Raw genomic sequence first — 9571 nt, 5'->3', positions numbered from 1 at the left:
AAGACGGGTTGGACCCCTCTGCCTCATGGCTACCCACCCGCCCAGGCCCCCTAAGGCAGCACTGAACGTAGGAAAGTGCTTGATGTTGACCTGAAGCTGGCCTGTTGTCACGGCCCCAGGAGTAACGGATTAGGGCCTACCATTCATCTGAAAATGGCAGCCCCAGCACCTGGGAGTCCCTAATTAGGGAACACAGGGGTCCCCTGGCTCCCCTTGGAAAGTTCAGTCTTTGAGATGAGACAGCGTGGGATGAAGTAGAAGCGACATTAGCCTGAGATCCAGACGGAGAAGGGCAGCCTCATGGGATGAACACCTCCAACCGGGAAATTACAGGAGTGGGTGACGTGATGGCGAAGAGGGTCTCAGCTTTCTAGAAAGGGCTCCATCCTCAGTCCTGGGAAGAGTTGGTGTTAACAAATCACTGTCAATAATAAGAGCCCAGGTTAACGGATTAAGCTGAAATCTGGTTAACATAACAAGGATTTCATTATTTACCACTTCAGGGCAGGCAAGACCAGGCAAGTAGGTGTCCTGGTCTGAGCTCGGCCTTGCTCAGGTTCAGAATGGCAGCCGTGAGTCACGTTTTAGTGCCTCAGTTTCCTTCCTACGTTAATTTTAGGAGAATATATTTGTTAGGAAGACGACCAGCTCTTTCTGATGATATTTTCATCCATGAAAATTCGATGGAGTAGAACCCATCATCTAATCCAATTTAACTTTGTATTTGTTTGGGGATAACAGACTTTAAGGTAAATTTTTTTTTTAAGGTCTTTTTTTTTTTTTTTTTAATTTTTGGCCGCGTCAGGTCTTTAGTTCCAGCGTGCGGGCTTCTCTCTGATTGCGGCATGCGGGCTTAGTTGTCCCACAGCATGTGGGATCTTAGTTCCCCAACTAAGGATCGAACCCACGTCCCCTGCACTAGAGGGTAGATTCTCCACCAATGGACCACCAGGGAAGTCCCTAAGATAAATACTGATTCTTTATGAGGTAAAGAATGCCAACCAGCGTGTCCAGGGTACGGTGAGCCTAAAGCCACCTGAGTTATCAAAGAGCCTTTATTCTAAGCTCAAACTTTTCAGAGCTACCAAATAAACAAACCAGAAAAAAAATCTGCAAGTGGCATCTCACATGATAAAATTTAGGCTTTATTATTTGACATTCAGTAGGTCAATTTAAGTTTGTCTACATCTTACATGGGGTGGGGAGACTGGGCCATGAGCAACTGTGGCCTTTTCAAGTTACAAATCAGTAACAGCAGTCCAAAGGTAGCCAACACGTGTTGAGTTTATTGCATCATAACAAAAAATCTTATCTCCTCCCGACCAGACACCCAAAAGGTGACAAAAGAAACATAACTTAGCTCCAACTTGAGAACATGTGCTAAAAATTTTAAGCCTCACCTTGGCATTGTTTAAAGACTAAGTGTGATCCTCTATAAGGCGTTGCCACGTGGGAGGAACATTCATTCTGCCACGTCTTATATAGAAAAAAGCTGCATGTTCTCATTACATGTCTGCAGTTGCATTGCAACTGCAAGACAGAACGATTCACACTGGCTGGAATGGAAGTCGTATTTCCCAGTGGCCAGGGCAGCCCAGCCTGACGCTGCCATACAGGGTGTCATTCTCAGATGACACCCAGGATCAGCCACAACCTTAAGAGTATCTGATAAAGGAATAGGCAATTTATTCCTTCCCATGTTTTAAAATGAGCAATGTCCCATATTTCTATTATCTAAGATTCAGAAGTAAGAACATTATAAAAAATATACATATCCTTGAAAACTCGAGCACTTGAAGTGTCCAATACTTCCACTTCGGCAACGAGAACCTGCAAGCTGACCGTTCAGTCGGCACGCGTCATCCGTGGAGAATGACTCTGTCCTACGGATTTCAAATGGTTCTGTGCAGTCAAGTGAGAGACTGACCCACGTGTAAACTGTAACAGACAAACATTTCATCGTGGGACCCAAGGACTCAAACTCAAAGCCAACAGTCGCGTTCTGATCCGACTCTAGGGATGATATGGCTGGGGGGACATCTAGCTGTGGCTGAAGTTAAGGAGTAGAAGTGATACAAGGAAGGCTGCGATCAGTACCAAGTGAGAATTGGGAGAAGGAATTCCATGACCAGGGCTGTCAGCAGCAGCAAAGCCACGGACAGACGGAGAGGTCCTGCCCGTCCCGCCTGGCTGCAGGGCCCCGGCGTGGAGCCCCCATGCCACACACAGGCGGTTCCCCCAGCTGCGTGCTCAGCCTGTGGGCCCAGGTCATCCCACACGACACTGTGCCTGAAGGTGCCGCCGATTTTACCTGAAAATACTTCAAGTCAGTGAACGCGCTCTGTAAAGAAAAAGAACTAGAGCGGAAGAATGTTTCTGGCAGGTGAAAATCCAGTGCTCCCCGGATTGCAGCGGGGCCCTCGGACTCCTTCAGTTCAGCTTCTCAGGTGTGGGTACCGTTGGGTCAGAAAGAGTCCTTGGTCTCACTCACACAGCTGTTTTCAAGGCACTTCTGTCAAGGTCAGTTAAGTGGTAGTGGCAGGGGAGGGGAGGGACTTCACAAGTTCATCTTCAACCACAGTGAACAGCTGGCTTGCTGTCCTGTTGCAAAACGACAAGCAGCCTTAACAGATGAGCATCATTTCAAAAATCAACCCTTAGAACCTTCCATATCCCGCAAGTCCACGGGTGCAAATGTGCAAACCCTGAAGAGGTCTTCAAAAGTGCTTGGAAAGGCCAGGCCCCGAGTTCCCTGGGCTCCCAGCCGCGTCTCACCCAACCTGGGTAAGAGTTCAGTGAAAATCCAGCCGTGACTGCACAGTCTTGCAGCCCTTGTCTGAGTAGATTTTCTCGTCTTTAGGGAAAAACGTCATTTCCTCTGCCACTCTGGTGACGACATCTTCGTCGATGGCAGAACCGCGGGCCTTCATCTCTGCCCGCACGCACATCTTCACGTGGCTATACTCCAGGGGCAGGAAGGGGATGAAGTAGTCGATGAGGTTTCTGTCTATCAGTCCGCTGTGCCACAGGCCACCTGGGAAACAAGGCACAGCTGGGTTTCTCGCCTGTAACTGTCCCTGTCACCCGGCCAAGCTCGCTGCTCTGACAGGGCCCAGCACATGCTTCACGTCTGTAGCCCTCAAGATTCTCTTTTTGTCAAGCCTGATGTAAGGATCGGTTGGCTACCCCTGCTAACTAGCTTCTAGAATAGAATGCCCTCCGAAAAAGTCCCTACTTCAACCAAGGCATGGAGGCGAGCAGATTCTGTGGTTTCGTGAAAGGCTTAGAGACAGGGTGACTGCAGGCAGGGTGAAGGGCTCCTCGCCAGGGGCACTCACTGTGTTTGTTATTGAAGACTCCAACAGACAGCACCGGCTCCAGGTCCTTCAGTTGGATGTCTTCCCTCTTTCTCCCTGCCCGCCAAAAGTCAAGGGCCGTCTTAGTTATGAGGTCCCCGCCTGCATTGCTGAGTTTGCCAAAGAAACGAAGATTAAAATCACACATTAAGACTTCTCTGTCTATGACATATACACACTACTATACATAAAATAGATAACTAATAAGAACCTACCGTATAGCACAGGAACTATACTCAATACTCTGTAATGGCCTATATGGGAAAAGAATCTAAAAAAGAGTGGATATACGTATACGTAAAACTGGTTCACTTTGCTGTACAGCAGAAACTAACACAACATTGTAAATCAACTATACTCCAATAAAAATTAATTAAAAATAAAAAGACTTCTCTCTCTAATCAGGAAACGTACCTGCTCTAAGTTTATTCTTTTTTTTTTTTTTTTGAGTTTCTATGCAGCTTTTTTTTCTTTTTGATGTGGACCATTTTTAAAGTCTTTATTGAATTTGTTACAATACTGCTTCTGTTATGTTTTGGTTTTTTGGCCGCGAGGCATGTGGGATCTTAGCTCTGCGACCAGGGATCGAACCCACACCCCTGCACTGGAAGGCGAAGTCTTAACCACTGGACCGCCAAGGAGGTCCTTATACAGCTTGTTTCAAAGTCGAATATATAAGCCAGCCTATATGTATTAAAGGGTTGTAATGACTTCTTACAAATGTCACATATCATCAGGAAACACTATGAGTTTTCTAATATGGAATCAGATTGTGATATTTCTCTAAGTTTTATTCTTAACCAAGGAATATTTACTAAGTTTTTTTTTTGCTACTAGACAAAAAAAAATAGCACCTGCCCTCAGGAACTGAAAATCTTTTTCAGAACTTGGTGTGTAATGCTACAACTTTTTTTTTTTTTTTAATATATATTTATTTATGGCTGCATTGGGTCTTCGTTGCTGTGCGTGGGCTTCTCGTTGCCATGGCTTCTCTTGTTGCGGAGCACGGGCTCTAGGCGTGTGGGCTTCAATAGTTGTGGCTCGCGGGCTTCAGTAGTTGTGGCTCACGGGCTCTAGGGCACAGGCTCAGTAGTTGTAGCGCATGGGCTTAGTTGCTCCGCGGCATATGGGATCTTCCCGGACCAGGGCTCGAACCCGTGTCTCCTGCATTGGCAGGCGGATTCTTAACCACTGCGCCACCAGGGAAGCCCGCTACAACTTTTTATAACCCTCAGAGACAACATGTGCAAGTAATGAAATTACCTGTTATCAGCAACTATTTCCTTCATTTGTTTCCTCCTGCCCCTGCTCTGTGCCATGCTGACACTAGCAACCCCAAAGTAAAAGAAGTCCGTGAGTCACTTTTGCCAGGCTGGCACTTTTGTCCCTGGGACCTGCTGAGGTTGCCAGGACCTTCTTCTAGCCCTGGCAGAATGAAGGGCTGTGTGCCCTCGGAGAAACACCTCCCACTGACCTGAGAAAGATGAAGATGGCCTTCCGGTAAGACACGCCATCAATCTGCTCGTAGTAATCTAGGAACGGCTTGATTGCATCAATGACCCCCGGGTGCAATTTATCCATCTCGTCAAATATGAACACGGAGCTCGCACATGCACTCACGTTACCCCGAATCCACCTCTGTAACTGGTCCTAGACCAACCATAAAAGAAATAGGATGCAGGGACTCAGAAGATATGCCCAGGGGAGGAGAAGCGCTCCACTGTTCCTCATGGTCGGGAAGGTGAAAAACCAGAGCTCTCTGGGGTTTAACAAAGAAAATCACACCCTAACCTCCACTCACTGGCTGAGAGCTTTTCCAAAACTTCATCTATAAGAAGTGGAAACTGGCAGAGAGATAGGTGCTAAAATGCAAATAAGTGTTTTCCTAACTCAAATGACGTGCCAAATGTGACTTTTTAAAGGTATCAGGGTCTAAGATACATGAATATATTGATCATTTCACTGTTAACCAACCCGTAATTTTCATCTCCCCGTGGCTGGGCATCTCACGTTAATTTTACCAGGCATACTGAGGAATAAGAAACTAGACTAAGACCGGCACAGCATCCCAAGACCACTGCCTTTTACTGGTGCAGTGAACAAAGGTGCTGACCTAGATGGACATTTCACGAAAAGCGTTTGTTCCTGTATTTCTAGGGATTTATGACAGAATTTGGTAAATAAGAAAATCATTCTCTCTTTTTGGTAGTCTTCCCTGTCTTACAGTTTATGGGGCAAATATCCACTGTCACTTCCTTGTTCAGTTTCTATTCCTCATTTCAGTCCCCACCTAACATCAGGAACACTAACTTTCACAAGCACGTCCATTTAAATGCGAGCCCTACAGGACGACTTAACATAGCAATAGCGAGAAAAAAAAGTTGCAGGAGAGCTCTGCAAATGGCAAAGGGTTACCAGGGTGGGGGAAGTGTGCAGGGGCCTGGGGCTACTGGAGTGCAAAGGAAAGAAACACAGGCCGGAGTCAGGGAGCGGGTCGCCCGGACGGGTCCGAGACGCCAGGGGACGGGATAACAGAATTCCTTGCCTGGTACAGTTTTATGTGCTGCTCGTGAGGGAAGTGCAGGGTCGACACAAACAGGTGGACAAAGCCGCTCTTGAGACCTTTTGGGTGAAGATTTTCAGCCGCAATTTGGCTGACAAAATTCTTGCCCGTGCCAGCCCAGCCGTGTAAGGAAAGAGTCAGTGGTTTCTTGGGATTTTTGTTGTTCCTGAAGCCGGTCAGCGCCTTGAGAATCACCTCTGTGGCCAGATGCTGCCCAAAGAGCTTCTCCTCCAAATTCAGCTTGAGGGCTGCAGGAGCCAGCCCGGGAACAGAGAGAAAAATACACATTAAACGTGCACCAGAAAAGCAGCACTCTCCCCAGCTGGCCAAAGTGAGAGGCACAGGTTAGCAAGTGGTCCAGCAGGGTCTCTGCCAAACCCCAGGGTTAGCGCTGAGGCAGAACCACACGGGCTGCAGTCACACGACGCCACTTCCAAGGAAATGGACTAGAGAAGGAAGCTAAACGTGTTCGTTCATCCAAGGATTGGCCCTCTCTTGACTGAGCTGCTTGCTATTTCCCCAGCCCACCCTTCCGGCTTGTAAGAAAACCGAGGGCCAAATGTGGGCTTCCTGGGCAGACGCTGCACATCTGAAAACTACTTAACAGGGGTGACATGGCGCCGAAGGGCTGCTGCTTTCAGTTTCTTCTTACTGTCATCCCAAGGAATCCAAACTTTTAGAAAGGAACTTGGGCAGAGCCCCACGATCCGGAGAATCTGTCTCCGAAGACACGGCTTCCGAGGGTGGAGTCCGGGCCGAGGCCCCACCCCTCCTCCTTCCCACCCCACCTCTGGGTAAGCGCGGGGTGCCGGGCGCTGACGCCCGCGGGGGGCTGTCCCCCGCGCCCCTCGAGCCCCTCCGGGGCGGACCCGCCGTACCCGACGCGTTGAGCGGCTGCTCTTCTCGGCAGCACTCGGCGAAGCGGCAGTACAGGTCCGTGTACGACAGGTAGCCGGTGAGGGCCGACGCGGCCCCGATGGCGATGCCCAAGCTGATAGGCTCGAACGCCGCCGCCACGTGGGCCGCCAGCAGCAGCCGCAGCGCCGCCGCGACCCAGAGCAGCCCAGACGGATGCATCGCCCAGCTCGCAGGCAGCCACAGCCGCTGCTAGGGCCGCCCGGGCGGCCGAGCGTGGGGACGGACTTCCGGTCCGTGCGTCACCTCCGCCCCGCAGGCCCCCGCCCCGTGGGAAGGCCTTGTTGGCGAGGGGCGTGGCTCTGCGCCACCGTCTTTGTGAGAGCCACGGAAAGGGGTAGTGACTCTCTCAGCTGCAGGTGAAACGCACGGCTAGATTTTTACGGTTTCTTTTTCTTAAGAGCTTCTCAGATCCTTCACACTTTGCTTTGTCATCCCTCCCGTCACTTCCCCTGGAGCTATCGTGAGCGTTTCTCAAGTCTCCCCACCCTGCCTGCCTTCCTGAAACAGTTGCGGAGTGCTCTGGCTGCCTGGCCCCAGGCTGAGCGCTGGGGCTACACCAAGGCAGACGTGCCCTGGTGCGCACAGTCAAACCCAGAAGCGCATTCTTTCATTGAGCATGCTACAAGGCAGGCCCCTTGCTGGATGCTGGGAGACAGCAGGGAAGGAGATGGGGTTGCCCGCCCCCGCCTCGAGCTTCTAGGCTCTGGGGGAGGCAGTCAGTGGGCAAGGGCCAATAGTGAGCGATCAGAGAAGCACCGAGGCCATGGAGCAGGGAACGCTCTCAGTCTAAACTGAGAATTAAAGGAGTTAGCCAAGCAAACATTGAGGAGTAGGATGTCCTAGGCAGAGAACAGAATATGCAGGCTGTGCAGTTTGGGGAGCTGCAAGTATTTCACATGGTGGAGGCTGGTGAGAATGAGGATGGAGAGCTAGGCAGAGACTGGAAGGGGAAGGCCTCTGTTTGGGGGGCAATAGGGAGCCACAGAAGGTTTCACACAGGGAACGACATGGTCAGATCAAAGATCACGATGGCTGCTGGGTTTGTTCAGGGAACGCTGGCCCAGGCTTTGCCACAGTGGGTTGAGTTCACTCATCAGCCAGTGTATCAACAAGTATTTAACAAACACTGGCTGTGTCAGATCCAGTGCCGTATGCTGGGGATAAAGCAGGGCACAGGGGAATTCCCTGGCGGTCCAGTGGTTAGGACTCCTCGCTTGCACTGCAGAGAGCATGGGTTCCGTCCCTGGTCAGGGAACTAAGATCCTGCATGCCACAGCACAGCCAAAAACATTTTTTTAATAAATAAATAAATAAATAAAGCAGGGCATAGGACAGGCACAGTCTCTGCCCTCACAGAGCTGTCAGTCTAGTGAGGGAGACAAATGGGCAAACGGACAGTTTATGACCAGCACGGTCAGTGCTGTGATGTGAGATGCACAGAGGAGGCACCTCACCCAATGGGCAGGTCGGGGAAGGCTCTCCTCCTCCATGTCTCAGTTTTGACCTGAAGAATGGGTAAAAATTACCCAAGGGGACTGGGGCAAGTGAAGAGGGGAGAGGTGAAGGTGGTCTGCGTGAACGCTCCAGGCAGGGGGTAGTACGCACTGTGGCTGCTGGTAAGTGGGAGCTGGGCACACAGGGAGCCCCAGGTGCTCAGGCAGCTGGACTGTGAAGACAGGAGAGACTGGAATGGCAGCCAGGGGCCAAATCATCAAGGCCTTTTGTGCCATGCTTTATCCTGGGGCCAGAAGGGAGCCCCAGGAGGGCTTTGGGCATGTGATTGTTCAGACCACTCTGGCCCTGTATTGGGGTTGGAGAGGCCAACACTATGGCAGGGAGACTGGGTCCAAGGCTGGGGCAGTAATCCAGGAGAGGAGACCGTGGCCTGAACTGGAGCAGGGGCAGCAGGAGGGAGGGAAAGGAATCTGAGAATCGCTGGGGTGGGGGTGAGGGGGTGGGGGGGGGTAGGGAGGAGCCGCTGCGGCTGGGGAGGTGAGGGGCCCGACGGGGAAGGAACAGGAGGAGGGCGGGCGTTGGGGGGTGATGAGGACTCTGATGAACTTCCATTGTTCAGTGCCAGCCTTCTTGTTTCTTGCAGGACATTGTATTTTGTGTTATCTTTAGAGTCATAAATACCAGTTACTGAGCTTTTGTAATTCCAGATCCAAACGCCATTGATTCCTTCCAGCACCATATACAATCCTTAAAGACACAAACGTTTCCTTTCAAACACTAGTGGTCTAAACAGTCTCTCCTGGTACTTCCCTTTCTTCCTTCTTTTCTTTCTTTCTTTCTTTTTTTTTTTTAATTAAAGTATAGTTGACTTACAAGGTTGTGTTAGTTTCAGGTGTACAGCAAAGTGATTCAGTTTTTCAGATTTGTTTCATTATAGGTCATTACCAGATATTGAATATGATTCCCTGTGCTATACAGTGGAAACGCAGCTTCTTTCCTCTTTCCTCCCTGAGCAAGACCCCAGTGGCCCAGCTTCCTGCAGGTTCCTTTCTCACCTCCCCTTTCTTACCTCTGGCCCCCTGGAAAGAAGAAAAATCACTCAGTAATTTTCCAGTGGATACACGAAGTAAATGGAAAAAGAAAAGAGAGAGAACCCCATGCATCTCATTAATAGATAGATTTTCCATAAAATCTTAATTCTTGGTTTAATAATTATTTATGAAAAAAATTGTAACCCATTTATGTTGGTTTGATTGACCGTGTACTAATACACAGCAAT

The 9571-nt window shown here is 49.8% G+C and overlaps 1 protein-coding gene across 1 annotated transcript; it reads right to left on the bottom strand.

Annotated features, from left to right (window-relative positions):
• Positions 1-1124: 1124 nt before the first annotated feature.
• On the bottom strand, positions 1125-7044 carry TOR1B (torsin family 1 member B). The gene is made up of 5 exons (XM_059925815.1): positions 6798-7044; positions 5902-6167; positions 4831-5006; positions 3339-3466; positions 1125-3034 (listed from the first exon to the last, which is right to left on the bottom strand). Exons 1-5 carry the CDS (start codon positions 6994-6996, stop codon positions 2793-2795), a joined length of 1011 nt encoding a protein of 336 aa, XP_059781798.1. The 5' UTR covers positions 6997-7044; the 3' UTR covers positions 1125-2792.
• Between the last annotated feature and the right edge of the window lie 2527 nt (positions 7045-9571).

The sequence above is a fragment of the Balaenoptera ricei genome, chromosome 6 (genome assembly GCF_028023285.1).
Source record: "Balaenoptera ricei isolate mBalRic1 chromosome 6, mBalRic1.hap2, whole genome shotgun sequence".
Lineage (NCBI taxonomy): Eukaryota > Metazoa > Chordata > Mammalia > Artiodactyla > Balaenopteridae > Balaenoptera > Balaenoptera ricei.
Note: the sequence above shows the minus strand (reverse complement) of the source record. Positions and strands in the feature narration are given on the sequence as shown.

Coding starts and splice junctions, on each gene's coding strand:
- TOR1B (XM_059925815.1), bottom strand. CDS start 6,996: ATGCATCCGTCTGGGCTGCTCTGGGTCGCGGCGGCGCTGCGGCTGCTG. Junction 5,007..5,901: donor AGCACATAAAACTGTACCAG/GCAAGGAATTCT, acceptor TGGTTGGTCTAG/GACCAGTTACAGAGGTGGAT. Junction 3,035..3,338: donor AGTCTTCAATAACAAACACA/GTGAGTGCCCCT, acceptor CTTGTTTCCCAG/GTGGCCTGTGGCACAGCGGA.